This window comes from Salvelinus namaycush, unplaced genomic scaffold (assembly GCF_016432855.1).
Source record: "Salvelinus namaycush isolate Seneca unplaced genomic scaffold, SaNama_1.0 Scaffold1931, whole genome shotgun sequence".
In the NCBI taxonomy this organism is placed as follows: Eukaryota; Metazoa; Chordata; class Actinopteri; order Salmoniformes; family Salmonidae; genus Salvelinus; species Salvelinus namaycush.
This window is the reverse complement of record NW_024058710.1, coordinates 18,432-40,000: the sequence shown is the minus strand read 5'-3', so window position 1 is coordinate 40,000 and position 21,569 is coordinate 18,432. Positions and strand designations below refer to the sequence as shown.

The 21,569-nt window shown below is 47.5% G+C and overlaps 1 protein-coding gene across 1 annotated transcript in view; it reads right to left on the bottom strand.

The window, feature by feature from the left end:
* Positions 1 to 21,569, bottom strand: part of LOC120037856 (neuroblastoma-amplified sequence-like) — a gene marked incomplete at both ends in the record, with an annotated part of 40,858 nt that overhangs the window by 6,887 nt on the left and 12,402 nt on the right. The window contains 4 exons of the mRNA XM_038983824.1: positions 2,065 to 2,238; positions 7,369 to 7,554; positions 13,124 to 13,277; positions 13,415 to 13,501. Of these exons, the coding sequence (XP_038839752.1) occupies positions 2,065 to 2,238; positions 7,369 to 7,554; positions 13,124 to 13,277; positions 13,415 to 13,501 (601 nt within the window). The remainder of the gene's footprint in view (positions 1 to 2,064; positions 2,239 to 7,368; positions 7,555 to 13,123; positions 13,278 to 13,414; positions 13,502 to 21,569) is intronic.

Here is a 21,569-nt window from a genome sequence, read left to right as displayed (position 1 = left end):
CCTTGTAGGTGACACTGTCAGTGATTTATTTAGAATTCAAGGCACACTTAACCAGCATGGCTACCACATCATTCTACGGCGATACGCCATCGCATCTGGTTTGCGCTTAGTGGGACTGTCATTTGTTTTTCAACAGGACAATGACCCAATACACCTCCAGGCTGTGTAAGGGCTATTTGACCAAGAAGGAGAGTGATGGAGTGCTGCATCAGATGACCTGGCCTCCACAATCACCCGACCTCAACCCAATTGAGATGGTTTGAGATGAGTTGGACCGCAGAGTGAAGGAAAAGTAGCAAATGAGGGAACTCCTTCAAAACTGTTGGAAAGCATTCCACATGAAGCTGGTTGAGAGAATGCCAAGAGAGTGTGCAAAGCTGTCATTAAGGCAAAGGGTGGCTACTTTGAATAATGTAAAATATAACATTTTGATTTGTTACACACTTTTTTGGTTACTACATGATTCTATATGTGTTACTTCATAGTTTTAATGTCTTCAATATTATTCTACAATGTAGAAAATAGTAAATATAAAGAAAAAACCTGGAATGAGTAGCTGTGTCCAAACTGTTGACTGTATGTATGTGTGTATGTGTGTGTGTATGTGTGCGTGTATGTATGTGTGTATGTATGTGTGTATATACAGAGGGGCAAAAAAGTATTTAGTCAGCCACCAATTGTGCAAGTTCTCCCACTTAAAAAGATGAGAGAGGCCTGTAATTTTCATCATAGGTACACTTCAACTATGACAGACAAAATGAGAAAATCCAGAAAATCACATTGTAGGATTTTTAATGAATTTATTTGCAAATTATGGTGGAAAATAAGTATTTGGTCACCTACAAACAAGCAAGATTTCTGGCTCTCACAGACCTGTAACTTCTTATTTAAGAGGCTCCTCTGTCCTCCACTCGTTACCTGTATTAATGGCACCTGTTTGAACTTGTTATCAGTATAAAAGACACCTGTCCACAACCTCAAACAGTCACACTCCAAACTCCACTATGGCCAAGACCAAAGAGCTGTCAAAGGACACCAGAAACAAAATTGTAGACCTGCACCAGGCTGGGAAGACTGAATCTGCAATAGGTAAGCAGCTTGGTTTGAAGAAATCAACTGTGGGAGAAATTATTAGGAAATGGAAGACATACAAGACCACTGATAATCTCCCTCGATCTGGGGCTCCACGCAAGATCTCACCCCGTGGGGTCAAAATGATCACAAGAACGGTGAGCAAAAATCCCAGAACCACACGGGGGGACCTAGTGAATGACCTGCAGAGAGCTGGGACCAAAGTAACAAAGCCTACCATCAGCAAGGGCATTGAAGATGAAACGTGGCTGGGTCTTTCAGCATGACAATGATCCCAAACACACCGCCCGGGCAACGAAGGAGTGGCTTCGTAAGAAGCATTTCAAGGTCCTGGAGTGGCCTAGCCAGTCTCCAGATCTCAACCCCATAGAAAATCTTTGGAGGGAGTTGAAAGTCCGTGTTGCCCAGCAACAGCCCCAAAACATCACTGCTCTAGAGGAGATCTGCATGGAGGAATGGGCCAAAATACCAGCAACAGTGTGTGAAAACCTTGTGAAGACTTACAGAAAACGTTTGACCTCTGTCATTGCAAACAAAGGGTATATAACAAAGTATTGAGATAAACTTTTGTTATTGACCAAATACTTATCTTCCACCATAATTTGCAAATAAATTAATTAAAAATCATACAATGTTTTTTCCTAATTTTGTTTGTCATAGTTGAAGTGTACCTATGATGAAAATTACAGGCCTCTCTCATCTTTTTAAGTGGGAGAACTTGCACAATTGGTGGCTGACTAAATACTTTTTTGCCCCACTGTATATATAGATATATTGTTTATTATGGACCTCCTGCAGTACCTCCGCAGGCCCCCCGGTTGAAAAACCTTCACCCTTTATGGTACTGCTAAGGACAATGTGTGTGTGTGTGTGGTGTGGTGTGGTGTGGTGTGGTGTGGTGTGGTGTGGTGTGTGTGTGTGTGTGTGTGTGTGTGTGTGTGTGTGTGTGTGTGTGTGTGTGTGTACACTAACGTCAGGTCTGGAGTGTTGGAAGACGGCCAGGGGTAGAGACAGGTCTTGCCGAGAGAGGGTCACCAGATATTCTCTCAGCAGGGCCTCGCTAGCGCCCCCGATCTGTTTCTCACAGCGGTGCAGGAAAGGAACCATCCACTGGAACACATCTTTAACATAGCACTCTGCACTGGACTGGAGGGGGAAGACAAAGACCGACGCACAGGAAGTCAGTCTGAGTCACAAATGGCACCCTATTCCCTTTATAGAGCACTACTTAAAACCAGAGCTCTATGGGTCTACGGTAGTGAACTACTTTAGACCACAGCTCTATGGGTCTACGGTAGTGAACTACTTTAGACCACAGCTCTATGGGTCTACGGTAGTGCACTACTTTAGACCACAGCTCTATGGGTCTACGGTAGTGCACTACTTTAGACCACAGCTCTATGGGTCTACGGTAGTGCACTACTTTAGACCACAGCTCTATGGGTCTACGGTAGCGCACTACTTTAGACCACAGCTCTATGGGTCTACGGTAGTGCACTACTTTAGACCACAGCTCTATGGGTCTACGGTAGTGCACTACTTTAGACCACAGCTCTATGGGTCTACGGTAGTGCACTACTTTAGACCACAGCTCTATGGGTCTACGGTAGTGCACTACTTTAGACCACAGCTCTATGGGTCTACGGTAGTGCACTACTTTAGACCACAGCTCTATGGGTCTACGGTAGTGCACTACTTTAGACCACAGCTCTATGGGTCTACAGTAGTGCACTACTTTAGACCACAGCTCTATGGGTCTACGGTAGTGCACTACTTTAGACCACAGCTCTATGGCTCTACAGTAGTGCACTACTTTAGACCACAGCTCTATGGGTCTACGGTAGTGCACTACTTTAGACCACAGCTCTATGGGTCTACGGTAGTGCACTACTTTAGACCACAGCTCTATGGGTCTACGGTAGTGCACTACTTTAGACCACAGCTCTCTGGGTCTACGGTAGTGCACTACTTTAGACCACAGCTCTATGGGTCTACGGTAGTGCACTACTTTAGACCACAGCTCTCTGGGTCTACGGTAGTGCACTACTTTAGACCACAGCTCTATGGGTCTACGGTAGCGCACTACTTTAGACCACAGCTCTCTGGGTCTACGGTAGCACACTACTTTAGACCACAGCTCTATGGGTCTACGGTAGTGCACTACTTTAGACCACAGCTCTATGGGTCTACGGTAGTGCACTACTTTAGACCACAGCTCTATGGGTCTACGGTAGTGCACTACTTTAGACCACAGCTCTATGGGTCTACGGTAGCACACTACTTTAGACCACAGCTCTATGGGTCTACGGTAGTGCACTACTTTAGACCACAGCTCTATGGGTCTACGGTAGTGCACTACTTTAGACCACAGCTCTATGGGTCTACGGTAGTGCACTACTTTAGACCACAGCTCTATGGGTCTACGGTAGTGCACTACTTTAGACCACAGCTCTATGGGTCTACGGTAGTGCACTACTTTAGACCACAGCTCTATGGGTCTACGGTAGTGCACTACTTTAGACCACAGCTCTATGGGTCTACGGTAGTGCACTACTTTAGACCACAGCTCTATGGGTCTACGATAGTGCACTACTTTAGACCACAGCTCTATGGCTCTACAGTAGTGCACTACTTTAGACCACAGCTCTATGGGTCTACGGTAGTGCACTACTTTAGACCACAGCTCTATGGGTCTACGGTAGTGCACTACTTTAGACCACAGCTCTATGGGTCTACGGTAGTGCACTACTTTAGACCACAGCTCTCTGGGTCTACGGTAGTGCACTACTTTAGACCACAGCTCTATGGGTCTACGGTAGTGCACTACTTTAGACCACAGCTCTATGGCTCTACGGTAGTGCACTACTTTAGACCACAGCTCTATGGGTCTACGGTAGTGCACTACTTTAGACCACAGCTCTATGGCTCTACGGTAGTGCACTACTTTAGACCACAGCTCTATGGGTCTACGGTAGTGCACTACTTTAGACCACAGCTCTATGGGTCTACGGTAGTGCACTACTTTAGACCACAGCTCTATGGGTCTACGGTAGCACACTACTTTAGACCACAGCTCTATGGGTCTACGGTAGTGCACTACTTTAGACCACAGCTCTATGGGTCTACGGTAGCGCACTACTTTAGACCACAGCTCTCTGGGTCTACGGTAGTGCACTACTTTAGACCACAGCTCTATGGGTCTACGGTAGTGCACTACTTTAGACCACAGCTCTATGGGTCTACGGTAGTGCACTACTTTAGACCACAGCTCTATGGGTCTACGGTAGTGCACTACTTTAGACCACAGTTCTATGGGTCTACGGTAGCGCACTACTTTAGACCACAGCTCTCTGGGTCTGCGGTAGTGAATTATATGCTCCTCTGCAGATCTGAGAGGACTGGGGAAGGTTGGAGAGCTAAAATAAAGTTGATTGCTTTTCCATGTCCACTCTATCCAGATCCAGTCTAGTGTCTAGGGGCTAGAAGTTGATCCAGTCTAGGGGCCAGAGGTTGATACAGTCTAGTGTCTAGGGGCCAGAGGTTGATCCAGTCTAGTGTCTAGGGGCCAGAGGTTGATCCAGTCTAGTGTCTCGGGGCCAGAGGTTGATCCAGTCTAGTGTCTAGGGGCTAGAGGTTGATCCAGTCTAGTGTCTAGGGCTTGATACAGTCTAGTGTCTAGGGGCCAGAGGTTGATCCAGTCTAGTGTCTAGGGGCTAGAGGTTGATACAGTCTAGTGTCTAGGGGCTGATCCAGTCTAGTGTCTAGGGGCTAGAGGTTGATCCAGTCTAGTGTCTAGGGGCCAGAGGTTGATCCAGTCTAGTGTCTAGGGGCCAGAGGTTGATCCAGTCTAGTGTCTAGGAGCCAGAGGTTGATCCAGTCTAGGGTCTAGGAGCCAGAGGTTGATCCAGTCTAGTGTCTAGGGGGTAGAGGTTGATCCAGTCTAGTGTCTAAGGGCCAGAGGTTGATCCAGTCTAGTGTCTAGGGGCCAGAGGTTGATACAGTCTAGGGGCCAGGGGCCAGAGGTTGATCCAGTCTAGTGTCTAGGGGCCAGAGGTTGAGCCAGTCTAGTGTCTAGGGGCCAGAGGTTGATCCAGTCTAGTGTCTAGGGGCCAGAGGTTGATACAGTCTAGAAGCCAGGGGCCAGAGGTTGATCCAGTCTAGTGTCTAGGGGCCAGAGGTTGAGCCAGTCTAGTGTCTAGGGGCCAGAGGTTGATCCAGTCGTGTCCAGAGGTTGATCCAGTCTAGTGTCCAAAGGTTGATCCAGTCTAGTGTCTAGGGGCCAGAGGTTGATCCAGTCTAGTGTCTAGGGGCCAGAGGTTGATCCAGTCTAGTGTCTAGGAGCCAGAGGTTGATCCAGTCTAGGGTCTAGGGGGTAGAGGTTGATCCAGTCTAGTGTCTAGGGGCCAGAGGTTGATCCAGTCTAGTGTCTAGGGGCCAGAGGTTAATACAGTCTAGGGGCCAGGGGCCAGAGGTTGATCCAGACTAGTGTCCAGAGGTTGATCCAGTCTAGTGTCTAGGGGCCAGAGGTTGATCCAGTCTAGTGTCTAGGGGCCAGAGGTTGAGCCAGGCTAGTGTCTAGGGGCCAGAGGTTGATCCAGTCTAGTGTCCAGAGGTTGATCCAGTCTAGTTTCTAGGGGCCAGAGGTTGATCCAGTCTAGTGTCTAGGGGCCAGAGGTTGATCCAGTCTAGGGTCTAGGAGCCAGAGGTTGAGCCAGTCTAGTGTCTAGGGGCCAGAGGTTGATCCAGTCTAGTGTCTAGGGGCCAGAGGTTGATCCAGTCTAGTGTCTAGGGGCCAGAGGTTGATCTAGTCTAGGGTCTAGGGGCCAGAGGTTGATCCAGTCTAGGGTCTAGGAGCCAGAGGTTGATCCAGTCTAGTGTCCAGAGGTTGAGCCAGTCTAGTGTCTAGGGGCCAGAGGTTGAGCCAGTCTAGTGTCTAGGAGCCAGAGGTTGATCCAGTCTAGTGTCTAGGGGCCAGAGGTTGATCCAGTCTAGGGGCTAGGGGCCAGAGGTTGATCCAGTCTAGGGGCTAGAGGTTGTTCCAGTCTAGTGTCTAGGGGCCAGAGGTTGATCCAGTCTAGTGTCTAGAGGTTGATCCAGTCTAGTGTCTAGGGGCCAGAGGTTGACCCAGTCTAGTGTCTAGGGGCCAGAGGTTGAGCCAGTCTAGTGTCTAGGGGCCAGAGGTTGATCCAGTCTAGTGTCTAGGGGCCAGAGGTTGATCCAGTCTAGGGTCTAGGGGCCAGAGGTTGATCCAGTCTAGGGTCTAGGAGCCAGAGGTTGAGCCAGTCTAGTGTCTAGGGGCCAGAGGTTGATCCAGTCTAGGGGCTAGGGGCCAGAGGTTGATCCAGTCTAGTGTCTAGGGGCTAGAGGTTGTTCCAGTCTAGTGTCTAGGGGCCAGAGGTTGATCCAGTCTAGTGTCTAGGGGCCAGAGGTTGATCCAGTCTAGGGTCTAGGGGCCAGAGGTTGATCCAGTCTAGGGTCTAGGAGCCAGAGGTTGAGCCAGTCTAGTGTCTAGGGGCCAGAGGTTGATCCAGTCTAGTGTCTAGGGGCCAGAGGTTGATCCAGTCTAGTGTCTAGGGGCCAGAGGTTGATCTAGTCTAGGGTCTAGGGGCCAGAGGTTGATCCAGTCTAGGGTCTAGGAGCCAGAGGTTGATCCAGTCTAGTGTCCAGAGGTTGAGCCAGTCTAGTGTCTAGGGGCCAGCGGTTGAGCCAGTCTAGTGTCTAGGAGCCAGAGATTGAGCCAGTCTAGTGTCTAGGGGCCAGAGGTTGAGCCAGTCTAGTGTCTAGGAGCCAGAGGTTGATCCAGTCTAGTGTCTAGGGGCCAGAGGTTGATCCAGTCTAGGGGCTAGGGGCCAGAGGTTGATCCAGTTTAGTGTCTAGGGGCTAGAGGTTGATCCAGTCTAGTGTCTAGGGGCCAGAGGTTGATCCAGTCTAGGGTCTAGGGGCCAGAGGTTGATCCAGTCTAGGGTCTAGGAGCCAGAGGTTGATCCAGTCTAGTGTCCAGAGGTTGATTTGGGTACCAGGAGTCGGAAACCATTTAGAAGTCTCCTACTCAAAGACTGGACACACACACACAACACACACACACAACACACACACAACACACACACAACACACACACACACACACACAACACACACACAACACACACACAACACACACACAACACACACACACACACACACAACACACACACACACACACACACACAACACACACACAACACACACACACACAACACACACAACACACACACAGACACACACGGCATGTACATACGTTCTTCATGAGGAGGCGGAGCTTGTCGATGTCACTGAGCTGCTGCAAGTCTCTTAGTGTCAGGCTGAGCTCGCACGCCGTCTCGTACACCAACGTCTCCATGGTTACCAGGTCATCACACAGCCGCTCCAACCCCGGGATATCCCGCTCCTTCCCCAGACGCACCAATGACAGTGCACAGTCCACCTGACGGACAGACAGGACATCCAATCAGAGAACATAACACTTGCATGGTCAGGAAGTTACTCAAAGGCAGCATTCCACTAAAGTGAGCTATGATTCAGTACCTGGTATAGACATGGACTAGAGGGAGTATCTGGTATAGACATGGGCTAGAGGGAGTATCTGGTATAGACATGGACTAGAGGGAGTATCTGGTATAGACATGGACTAGAGGGAGTATCTGGTATAGACATGGACTAGAGGGAGTATCTGGTATAGACATGGGCTAGAGGGAGTATCTGGTATAGACATGGACTAGAGGGAGTATCTGGTATAGACATGGGCTAGAGGGAGTATCTGGTATAGACATGGACTAGAGGGAGTATCTGGTATAGACATGGGCTAGAGGGAGTATCTGGTATAGACATGGACTAGAGGGAGTATCTGGTATAGACATGGAATAGAGGGAGTACCTGGTATAGACATGGACTAGAGGGAGTATCTGGTATAGACATGGGCTAGAGGGAGTATCTGGTATAGACATGGACTAGAGGGAGTATCTGGTATAGACATGGGCTAGAGGGAGTATCTGGTATAGACATGGACTAGAGGGAGTACCTGGTATAGACATGGACTAGAGGGAGTACCTGGTATAGACATGGGCTAGAGGGAGTATCTGGTATAGACATGGACTAGAGGGAGTATCTGGTATAGACATGGGCTAGAGGGAGTATCTGGTATAGACATGGACTAGAGGGAGTATCTGGTATAGACATGGGCTAGAGGGAGTATCTGGTATAGACATGGACTAGAGGGAGTACCTGGTATAGACATGGAATAGAGGGAGTACCTGGTATAGACATGGGCTAGAGGGAGTATCTGGTATAGACATGGACTAGAGGGAGTACCTGGTATAGACATGGGCTAGAGGGAGTATCTGGTATAGACATGGGCTAGAGGGAGTACCTGGTATAGACATGGACTAGAGGGAGTATCTGGTATAGACATGGGCTAGAGGGAGTACCTGGTATAGACATGGGCTAGAGGGAGTATCTGGTATAGACATGGACTAGAGGGAGTATCTGGTATAGACCTGGGCTAGAGGGAGTATCTGGTATAGACCTGGGCTAGAGGGAGTACCTGGTATAGACATGGGCTAGAGGGAGTACCTGGTATAGACATGGGCTAGAGGGGGTATCTGGTATAGACATGGGCTAGAGGGAGTATCTGGTATAGACATGGGCTAGAGGGAGTATCTGGTATAGACATGGGCTAGAGGGAGTATCTGGTATAGACATGGGCTAGAGGGAGTATCTGGTATAGACATGGGCTAGAGGGAGTATCTGGTATAGACATGGGCTAGAGGGAGTATCTGGTATAGACATGGGCTAGAGGGAATATCTGGTATAGACATGGGCTAGAGGGAGTATCTGGTATAGACATGGGCTAGAGGGAGTACCTGGTATAGACATGGGCTAGAGGGAGTACCTGGTATAGACATGGGCTAGAGGGAGTATCTGGTATAGACATGGACTAGAGGGAGTATCTGGTATAGACATGGGCTAGAGGGAGTACCTGGTATAGACATGGGCTAGAGGGAGTATCTGGTATAGACATGGACTAGAGGGAGTATCTGGTATAGACATGGGCTAGAGGGAGTACCTGGTATAGACATGGGCTAGAGGGAGTATCTGGTATAGACATGGGCTAGAGGGAGTATCTGGTATAGACATGGGCTAGAGGGAGTATCTGGTATAGACATGGGCTAGAGGGAGTATCTGGTATAGACATGGACTAGAGGGAGTATCTGGTATAGACATGGGCTAGAGGGAGTATCTGGTATAGACATGGGCTAGAGGGAGTATCTGGTATAGACATGGGCTAGAGGGAGTATCTGGTATAGACATGGACTAGAGGGAGTATCTGGTATAGACATGGGCTAGAGGGAGTATCTGGTATAGACATGGACTAGAGGGAGTATCTGGTATAGACATGGGCTAGAGGGAGTATCTGGTATAGACATGGGCTAGAGGGAGTATCTGGTATAGACATGGACTAGAGGGAGTATCTGGTATAGACATGGGCTAGAGGGAGTATCTGGTATAGACATGGGCTAGAGGGAATATCTGGTATAGACATGGGCTAGAGGGAGTATCTGGTATAGACATGGGCTAGAGGGAGTATCTGGTATAGACATGGGCTAGAGGGAGTACCTGGTATAGACATGGACTAGAGGGAGTATCTGGTATAGACATGGGCTAGAGGGAGTATCTGGTATAGACATGGGCTAGAGGGAGTATCTGGTATAGACATGGGCTAGAGGGAGTATCTGGTATAGACATGGGCTAGAGGGAGTATCTGGTATAGACATGGGCTAGAGGGAGTATCTGGTATAGACATGGGCTAGAGGGAGTACCTGGTATAGACATGGGCTAGAGGGAGTACCTGGTATAGACATGGGCTAGAGGGAGTACCTGGTATAGACATGGGCTAGAGGGAGTATCTGGTATAGACATGGGCTAGAGGGAGTATCTGGTATAGACATGGACTAGAGGGAGTATCTGGTATAGACATGGGCTAGAGGGAGTACCTGGTATAGACATGGGCTAGAGGGAGTATCTGGTATAGACCTGGGCTAGAGGGAGTATCTGGTATAGACATGGGCTAGAGGGAGTACCTGGTATAGACATGGGCTAGAGGGAGTATCTGGTATAGACATGGACTAGAGGGAGTATCTGGTATAGACATGGGCTAGAGGGAGTATCTGGTATAGACATGGGCTAGAGGGAGTACCTGGTATAGACATGGGCTAGAGGGAGTATCTGGTATAGACATGGGCTAGAGGGAGTACCTGGTATAGACATGGGCTAGAGGGAGTACCTGGTATAGACATGGGCTAGAGGGAGTACCTGGTATAGACATGGGCTAGAGGGAGTACCTGGTATAGACATGGGCTAGAGGGAGTACCTGGTATAGACATGGGCTAGAGGGAGTACCTGGTATAGACATGGACTAGAGGGAGTACCTGGTATAGACATGGGCTAGAGGGAGTATCTGGTATAGACATGGGCTAGAGGGAGTACCTGGTATAGACATGGGCTAGAGGGAGTACCTGGTATAGACATGGACTAGAGGGAGTACCTGGTATAGACATGGGCTAGAGGGAGTACCTGGTATAGACATGGACTAGAGGGAGTATCTGGTATAGACATGGGCTAGAGGGAGTACCTGGTATAGACATGGGCTAGAGGGAGTACCTGGTATAGACATGGGCTAGAGGGAGTACCTGGTATAGACATGGGCTAGAGGGAGTACCTGGTATAGACATGGGCTAGAGGGAGTACCTGGTATAGACATGGGCTAGAGGGAGTACCTGGTATAGACATGGGCTAGAGGGAGTACCTGGTATAGACATGGGCTAGAGAGAGTACCTGGTATAGACATGGACTAGAGGGAGTACCTGGTATAGACATGGGCTAGAGGGAGTACCTGGTATAGACATGGGCTAGAGGGAGTACCTGGTATAGACATGGGCTAGAGGGAGTACCTGGTATAGACATGGGCTAGAGGGAGTACCTGGTATAGACATGGACTAGAGGGAGTACCTGGTATAGACATGGACTAGAGGGAGTATCTGGTATAGACATGTGCTAGAGGGAGTACCTGGTATAGACATGGACTAGAGGGAGTATCTGGTATAGACATGGGCTAGGGGGAGTACCTGGTATAGACATGGGCTAGAGGGAGTATCTGGTATAGACATGGGCTAGAGGGAGTACCTGGTATAGACATGGGCTAGAGGGAGTACCTGGTATAGACATGGGCTAGAGGGAGTACCTGGTATAGACATGGGCTAGAGGGAGTACCTGGTATAGACATGGGCTAGAGGGAGTACCTGGTATAGACATGGGCTAGAGGGAGTACCTGGTATAGACATGGGCTAGAGGGAGTACCTGGTATAGACATGGGCTAGAGGGAGTACCTGGTATAGACATGGACTAGAGGGAGTACCTGGTATAGACATGTGCTAGAGGGAGTACCTGGTATAGACATGGGCTAGAGGGAGTACCTGGTATAGACATGGGCTAGAGGGAGTACCTGGTATAGACATGGACTAGAGGGAGTATCTGGTATAGACATGGACTAGAGGGAGTATCTGGTATAGACATGGGCTAGAGGGAGTACCTGGTATAGATATGGGCTAGAGGGAGTACCTGGTATAGACATGGGCTAGAGGGAGTATCTGGTATAGACATGGGCTAGAGGGAGTATCTGGTATAGACATGGGCTAGAGGGAGTATCTGGTATAGACCTGGGCTAGAGGGAGTATCTGGTATAGACCTGGGCTAGAGGGAGTATCTGGTATAGACCTGGGCTAGAGGGAGTACCTGGTATAGACATGGGCTAGAGGGAGTACCTGGTATAGACATGGACTAGAGGGAGTAACTGGTATAGACATGGACTAGAGGGAGTATCTGGTATAGACATGGACTAGAGGGAGTACCTGGTATAGACATGGGCTAGAGGGAGTACCTGGTATAGACATGGGCTAGAGGGAGTACCTGGTATAGACATGGACTAGAGGGAGTAACTGGTATAGACATGGACTAGAGGGAGTACCTGGTATAGACATGGGCTAGAGGGAGTACCTGGTATAGACATGGGCTAGAGGGAGTACCTGGTATAGACATGGACTAGAGGGAGTATCTGGTATAGACATGGACTAGAGGGAGTATCTGGTATAGACATGGGCTAGAGGGAGTATCTGGTATAGACCTGGACTAGAGGGAGTATCTGGTATAGACCTGGACTAGAGGGAGTATTTGGTATAGACATGGGCTAGAGGGAGTATCTGGTATAGACATGGACTAGAGGGAGTATCTGGTATAGACATGGACTAGAGGGAGTATCTGGTATAGACATGGACTAGAGGGAGTATCTGGTATAGACATGGGCTAGAGGGAGTATCTGGTATAGACATGGACTAGAGGGAGTATCTGGTATAGACATGGGCTAGAGGGAGTATCTGGTATAGACATAGACTAGAGGGAGTATCTGGTATAGACATGGACTAGAGGGAGTACGTGGTATAGACATGGGCTAGAGGGAGTACCTGGTATAGACATGGGCTAGAGGGAGTACCTGGTATAGACATGGGCTAGAGGGAGTACCTGGTATAGACATGGACTAGAGGGAGTATCTGGTATAGACATGGACTAGAGGGAGTATCTGGTATAGACATGGGCTAGAGGGAGTACCTGGTATAGACATGGGCTAGAGGGAGTACCTGGTATAGACATGGGCTAGAGGGAGTACCTGGTATAGACATGGGCTAGAGGGAGTATCTGGTGGTTCTTATAGGAGGCAGCGTGTGCGACAGTAAAACCCTTCCCCTGGTTCTTATAGGAGGCAGCGTGTGCGACAGTAAAACCATTCCCCTGGTTCTTATAGGAGGCAGCGTGTGCGACAGTAAAACCATTCCCCTGGTTCTTATAGGAGGCAGCGTGTGCGACAGTAAAACCATTCCCCTGGTTCTTATAGGAGGCAGCGTGTGCGACAGTAAAACCATTCCCCAAGTAGGGAGATATAGTACCTGTCTAGAACAGGAGTCTATGTCCTGGGCACGGCTCAGGTACCAGTCAGTCAGCAGGTCCATAGGGGGCGTGGCCGTACGGAACCGCAGCCAATCAGGAGCATCCTCATACAGGAAGTGGGCATGGTCCGGTAGGTTTTGATCCAATACCGTCCTGGGAGAGGAGGAACACAGGCACACCAACATACAGCTATAATACCAGAGTAATGGCACTTATGATTGATTAAATAACTGAGAATAATTTTACCTTCTGGTCATTGGCCAAGGCCACAGTGGTGCAATGTGTCCTACCTGCACTGGTCCTCTTCACACCAGTCCATCTCCCTGTGTCTCCGCTCATCCCAGGGGATCACCCCCAAATTGCCTCTCTCATCCACACTGGGAGGGGGAGAGAGAGAGAAAGTTTGTTAACATCATCCTGATAATACCAACTACGGTAGCTCATCCTGATAATACCAACTACGGTAACTCATCCTGATCATACCAACTACGGTAACTCATCCTGATCATACCAACTACGGTAACTCATCCTGATCATACCAACTACGGTAACTCATCCTGATAATACCAACTACGGTAACTCATCCTGATTATACCAACTACGGTAACTCATCCTGATTATACCAACTACGGTAACTCATCCTGAGCATACCAACTACGGTAGCTCATCCTGATCATACCAACTACGGTAACTCATCCTGATCATACCAACTACGGTAACTCATCCTGATCATACCAACTACGGTAACTCATCCTGATTATACCAACTACGGTAACTCATCCTGATAATACCAACTACGGTAACTCATCCTGATTATACCAACTACGGTAACTCATCCTGATTATACCAACTACGGTAACTCATCCTGATTATACCAACTACGGTAACTCATCCTGATAATACCAACTACGGTAACTCATCCTGATTATACCAACTACGGTAACTCATCCTGATAATACCAACTACGGTAACTCATCCTGATAATACCAACTACGGTAACTCATCCTGATCATACCAACTACGGTAACTCATCCTGATCATACCAACTACGGTAACTCATCCTGAGCATGCCAACTACGGTAACTCATCCTGAGCATACCAACTACGGTAACTCATCCTGAGCATACCAACTACGGTAACTCATCCTGAGCATACCAACTACGGTAACTCATCCTGATAATACCAACTACGGTAACTCATCCTGATCATACCAACTACGGTAACTCATCCTGATCATACCAACTACGGTAACTCATCCTGATCATACCAACTACGGTAACTCATCCTGATTATACCAACTACGGTAACTCATCCTGATTATACCAACTACGGTAACTCATCCTGATAATACCAACTACGGTAACTCATCCTGATAATACCAACTACGGTAACTCATCCTGATAATACCAACTACGGTAACTCATCCTGATAATACCAACTACGGTAACTCATCCTGATAATACCAACTACGGTAACTCATCCTGATAATACCAACTACGGTAACTCATCCTGATAATACCAACTACGGTAGCTCATCCTGATTATACCAACTACGGTAACTCATCCTGATAATACCAACTACGGTAACTCATCCTGATAATACCAACTACGGTAACTCATCCTGATAATACCAACTACGGTAACTCATCCTGATAATACCAACTACGGTAACTCATCCTGATAATACCAACTACGGTAACTCATCCTGATTGTACCAACTACGGTAACTCATCCTGATAAAACCAACTACGGTAACTCCAAACAGACACTTCACTTGGTAACAGCCAGTTACCTAAACAGATCAGAAGAGAACAGAACAGAGTAGAACAGAACAGAAGTAGAACAGAACAGAAGTAGAACAGAGTAGAACAGAACAGAGCAGAACAGAGTAGAATAGAGTAGAACATAACAGAAGTAGAACAGAGTAGAACAGAACAGAGTAGAATAGAGCAGAACAGAATAGAGCAGAACAGAGTAGAACAGATGCTTCTACACCTGCATTGCTTGCTGTTTGGGGTTTTAGGCTGGGTTTCTGTACAGCACTTCGAGATATCAGCTGATGTACGAAGGACTTTATAAAATAAACATGATTTGATTTGAACAGAACAGAGTAGAACAGAACAGAGTAGAACAGACCAGAGTAGAACAGAACAGAACAGAGTAGAACAGAACAGACCAGAGTAGAACAGAACAGAGTAGAACAGAACAGAACAGAACAGAGTAGAACAGAACAGAACAGAGCAGAACAGAGCAGAACAGACCAGAGTAGAACAGAACAGAGTAGAACAGAACAGAGTAGAACAGAGTAGAACAGAACAGAACAGAACAGAACAGAGCAGAACAGAGCAGAACAGACCAGAGTAGAACAGAACAGAGTAGAACAGAACAGAGTAGAACAGAGTAGAACAGAACAGAACAGAACAGACCAGAGTAGAACAGACCAGAGCAGAACAGAACAGAACAGACCAGAGCAGAACAGAGTAGAACAGAACAGACCAGAGCAGAACAGAACAGAACAGAACAGAGCAGAACAGACCAGAGTAGAACAGAACAGAACAGACCAGAGTAGAACAGAACAGAACAGAACAGAACAGAACAGACCAGAGTAGAACAGACCAGAGTAGAACAGAACAGAGTAGAACAGAACAGAGTAGAACAGAGTAGAACAGAACAGAGTAGAACAGAGTAGAACAGAACAGAACAGAGTAGAACAGAACAGAACAGAGTAGAACAGAACAGAGTAGAACAGAACAGAGCAGAGCAGAACAGAACAGAGTAGAACAGAACAGAGTAGAACAGAGTAGAACAGAGCAGAACAGAGTAGAACAGAACAGAGTAGAACAGAGCAGAACAGAGCAGAACAGAACAGAGTAGAACAGAACAGAACAGAGTAGAACAGAGCAGAACAGAGTAGAACAGAACAGAACAGAACAGAACAGAGTATAACAGAACAGAACAGAACAGACCAGAGTAGAACAGAACAGAACAAAACAGACCAGAGCAGAACAGAACAGAACAGACCAGAGTAGAACAGAACAGAACAGAGTAGAGCAGAACAGAGTAGAACAGAACAGAGTATAACAGAACAGAACAGACCAGAGTAGAACAGAACAGAACAGAACAGACCAGAGCAGAACAGAACAGAACAGACCAGAGTAGAACAGAACAGACCAGAGTAGAACAGACCAGAGTAGAACAGAACAGAGTAGAACAGAACAGAGTAGAACAGAACAGAGTAGAACAGAGTAGAACAGAACAGAGTAGAACAGAGTAGAACAGAACAGAACAGAGTAGAACAGAACAGAGTAGAACAGAACAGAACAGAGTAGAACAGAACAGAACAGAGTAGAACAGAGTAGAACAGAACAGAGTAGAACAGAACAGAGTAGAACAGAACAGAACAGAGTAGAACAGAACAGAGTAGAACAGAACAGAACAGAGTAGAACAGAACAGAGTAGAACAGAGTAGAACAGAACAGAGTAGAACAGAGTAGAACAGAACAGAGTAGAACAGAGCAGAACAGAGTAGAACAGAACAGAGTAGAACAGAGCAGAACAGAGCAGAACAGAACAGAGTAGAACAGAACAGAACAGAGTAGAACAGAGCAGAACAGAGTAGAACAGAACAGAACAGAACAGAGTAGAACAGAGCAGAACAGAGTAGAACAGAGCAGAACAGAGTAGAACAGAGCAGAACAGAGTAGAACAGAACAGAGTAGAACAGAGCAGAACAGAGCAGAACAGAACAGAGTAGAACAGAACAGAGTAGAACAGAACAGAACAGAGTAGAACAGAGCAGAACAGAGTAGAACAGAACAGAACAGAGTAGAACAGAGCAGAACAGAGCAGAACAGAGTAGAACAGAGCAGAACAGAGTAGAACAGAACAGAGTAGAACAGAACAGAGTAGAACACAACAGAACAGAACAGAGTAGAACACAACACAACAGAACAGAACAGAGTAGAACAGAACAGAGTAGAACAGAACAGAGTAGAACAGAACAGAACAGAGTAGAATAGAACAGAGCAGAACAGAGTAGAACAGAACAGAGTAGAACAGAACAGAGTAGAACAGAACAGAGTAGAACAGAACAGAGTAGAACAGAACAGAGTAGAACAGAACAGAGTAGAACAGAACAGAGTAGAACAGAACAGAGTAGAACAGAACAGAACAGAGTAGAACAGAACAGAGTAGAACAGAACAGAACAGAACAGAACAGAGTAGAACAGAACAGAGTAGAACAGAGTAGAACAGAACAGAGTAGAACAGAACAGAGTAGAACAGAACAGAGTAGAACAGAACAGAGTAGAACAGAACAGAGTAGAACAGAACAGAGTAGAACAGAACAGAGTAGAACAGAACAGAACAGAGTAGAACAGAACAGAGTAGAACAGAACAGAACAGAACAGAACAGAGTAGAACAGAACAGAGTAGAACAGAACAGAGTAGAACAGAACAGAGTAGAACAGAACAGAGTAGAACAGAACAGAACAGAACAGAGTAGAACAGAACAGAGTAGAACAGAACAGAGTAGAGCAGAACAGAGTAGAACAGAACAGAACAGAGTAGAACAGAACAGAGTAGAACAGAGCAGAACAGAGTAGAACAGAACAGAGTAGAACAGAACAGAGTAGAACAGAACAGAGTAGAACAGAACAGAGTAGAACACAACAGAACAGAACAGAACAGAGTAGAACACAACACAACAGAACAGAACAGAGTAGAATAGAACAGAACAGAACAGAGTAGAATAGAACAGAGCAGAACAGAGTAGAACAGAACAGAGCAGAACAGAACAGAGTAGAACAGAACAGAGTAGAACAGAACAGAGTAGAGTAGAACAGAACAGACCAGAGTAGAACAGAACAGAGTAGAACAGAACAGAGTAGAACAGAACAGAGTAGAACAGAACAGAGTAGAACAGAACAGAGTAGAACAGAACAGAGTAGACCAGAGTAGAGCAGAACAGACCAGAGTAGAACAGAACAGAACAGAGTAGAACAGAACAGAACAGAGTAGAACAGAACAGAACAGAGTAGAACAGAACAGAGTAGAACAGAACAGAGTAGAACAGAACAGAACAGAGTAGAACAGAACAGAGTAGAACAGAGTAGAACAGAACAGAGTAGAACAGAACAGAACAGAACAGAGTAGAATAGAACAGAACAGAGTAGAACAGAACAGAACAGAACAGAGTAGAACAGAACAGAACAGAACAGAGTAGAACAGAACAGAGTAGAACAGAACAGAGTAGAATAGAACAGAACAGAACAGAGTAGAACAGAACAGAACAGAACAGAGTAGAACAGAACAGAGTAGAACAGAACAGAGTAGAACAGAACAGAGTAGAACAGAACAGAGTAGAATAGAACAGAACAGAACAGAGTAGAACAGAACAGAGCAGAAGCCTTCAGTGGTAATATCTTAGCATAAATCAGAGAAAACTACAGCTGCCTCGAAACAGAAAGAAACTCAGCTAGGAAGCAATAGATTGTGTCCTCAATGGCACCCTATGCCCTATAAACCCTGGTCAAAAGAAGTGCACTACAGCCCTATAGACCCTGGTCAAAAGTAGTGCACTACAGCCCTATAGACCCTGGTCAAAAGTAGTGCACTACAGCCCTATAGACCCTGGTCAAAAGTAGTGCACTATAAAGGGAATAGGATGCCATTTGGAATATCCTCAGCCAAACAATAAATAACAACAAAAATATGTTCTAAAAGGGGAATATGTCGGATATAAACAACAGACTTCTAAAAGCCACACGAGTCGGTCGGCGTAACGCTCTAACTCTTCCCCCTCTCCTTGAGGCTGACACGTCTGAGACGAGTATAAGGGAACAGAAAGAGGGGAAAACAGAGGAGAGAAACAGGCGACGTCTCCTCGCGTGCCGCCCTGCTACCACAAAAACAACCCAGAGACAAAACACACTGGCTCATGGGAAACCAGAGACCTGGTTTTATCTGTGTGATTTATGCATACTTCTTATTCTAAAATGGATTCAATTGTTGTCGTTTTTCTCCCTCATCAATCTACACACAATACTCCATAATGACAAAGAAATTTATAAAATTAAATATTAGATATAGATTACGTAAGTATTCAGACCCTACTTTCCGAATGCACTGTACAGTGGTTGCTCCACTAAAAGTTGTGATTATTCTGCAGGTAATTTGTAGTTTAATACGGTACCCTGCGTCACCATGTCATTGCTCCAGACCACCACAAGGGGGAGTTAGAGCACTGATTATGCTTTTGGGTCCTACTGTGTCTCCAACTGGCAATGAATGGGCGACATAAACCTCAATAGAAACTGATAATTGTGCACGACTTCAGTATTACTTACTAAAACTGTTACACTGATGTTTTTAATTAGGATTATTTTTGCTCTTACTGTTTTAGTGTAGGCCACTCACGTTATACAGCGCCTGAGTGGTGCGACGGTCTAAGACAGTGCGTAGCAGTGCGAGCTGTGTTGCCACAGATGCTGGTTCAATACCCGTGCCGGCCTCGACTGGGAGACCCACGAGATGGACTGTAGGTTTCTGTTTTCAGAAATAACAGAAATAGTTCTAAATGACAAACTGGCTTTATTTACATATTAGTAACAATGTCTCGCCCCAGGTTCGAGAACGGCCTTCTTCCTCGCTCATTTTACGTTAACGTCTCCAAAATATAGTTATTTTTTTAAACAAAGCGATACGCGCACAAAAGACGGACCTAGCCCATGAGGAAGGGAGGAGGAGGAAGAGGGGGGGTGGACCCCCACCACGCCACACTGGGTAGTACAGAGCAACACTAACGGGCATCGCACTAATATTGGCGCTGACTAGGGATGTAACTCATACTAAAACTAAAAACTAAAACAAATGTAACTAATAATGGCATCTTAATGCTTTCGTTAATAAAATAATGATAAAAAATACTCTTTCAAAATGCCGATGTTTATTTAGGATGCATAACGAATTACTACAGGAATAAATATCACTGAATTACTGACCTATTGGAACAAAGTTAATGAAGGTAAACAAATCGTTGCTTACTGGAAAATACTCTTTCAAACACACACGGTCACGTTGTACAGCGCCATTATGGCTATTAGCAGGTAGCTGGATTAGAAGGAGGAGAATTATATTTCTTAGTTAGAAACTAAGTATTATTATGATGCATCACATCTGACCGTGATTGGGAGTCTCATAGGGCGGCGCACAATTGGCTCATAGTTTCTCTCCCTCTAAAAACAGAAATAAATATTTTTGCCTTTATAAATATTATTTTGCCATTTATTCAGATGACAAAATAGCTCACTTTCAATTTTTTGAAAACGAATTAACCTCCAAAATATCGTTATATATTATCAAGTTGATGGCACGGTCATATAGCCTCGGTACCTACATAACGCTGAGTGACTCACTCATTCATGGCTTTGGATCAAAACAAATAAGTACTTTAATAAATACATGTTTTGGTTATCCTGACCTGGACACCATGTACAGTATTATAATAGCCCATTATGGGCTGTTAGCAGGACAATATACCTTTACCAACACCTCTCTGTATTTTTATACTTTGTGGATGGCGGCTCCCCCAGTGGATGGCGGCTCCCGAGTGGATGGGGGCTCCCCCAGTGGACGGGGGCTCCCCCAGTGGACGGGGGCTCCCCCAGTGGATGGGGGCTCCGGAGTAGACGGGGGCTCCCCCAGTGGACGGGGGCTCCCCCAGTGGACGGGGGCTCCCCCAGTGGACGGGGGCTCCCCCAGTGGACGGGGGCTCCCCCAGTAGACGGGGGCTCCCCCAGTGGACGGGGGCTCCGGAGTAGACGGGGGCTCCCCCAGTGGACGGGGGCTCCCCCAGTAGACGGGGGCTCCCCCAGTAGACGGGGGCTCCCCCAGTGGACGGGGGCTCCCCCAGTGGACGGGGGCTCCCCCAGTGGACGGGGGCTCCGGAGTAGACGGGGGCTCCCCCAGTGGACGGGGGCTCCCCCAGTGGACGGGGGCTCCCCCAGTGGACGGGGGCTCCCCCAGTGGACGGGGGCTCCGGAGTAGACGGGGGCTCCCCCAGTGGACGGGGGCTCCCCCAGTAGACGGGGGCTCCCCCAGTGGACGGGGGCTCCCCCAGTGGACGGGGGCTCCCCCAGTAGACGGGGGCTCCCCCAGTAGACGGGGGCTCCCCCAGTGGACGGGGGCTCCCCCAGTGGACGGGGGCTCCGGAGTAGGCGGGGGCTCTTCCAGTGGACGGGGGCTCCCCCAGTGGACGGGGGCTCCCCCAGTGGACGGGGGCTCCCCCAGTGGATGGGGGCTCCCCAAGTGGACGGGGGCTCCCCCAGTGGATGGGGGCTCCGGAGTAGACGGGGGCTCCCCCAGTAGACGGGGGCTCCCCCAGTGGACGGGGGCTCCCCCAGTGGATGGGGGCTCCCCCAGTGGACGGGGGCTCCCCCAGTGGAC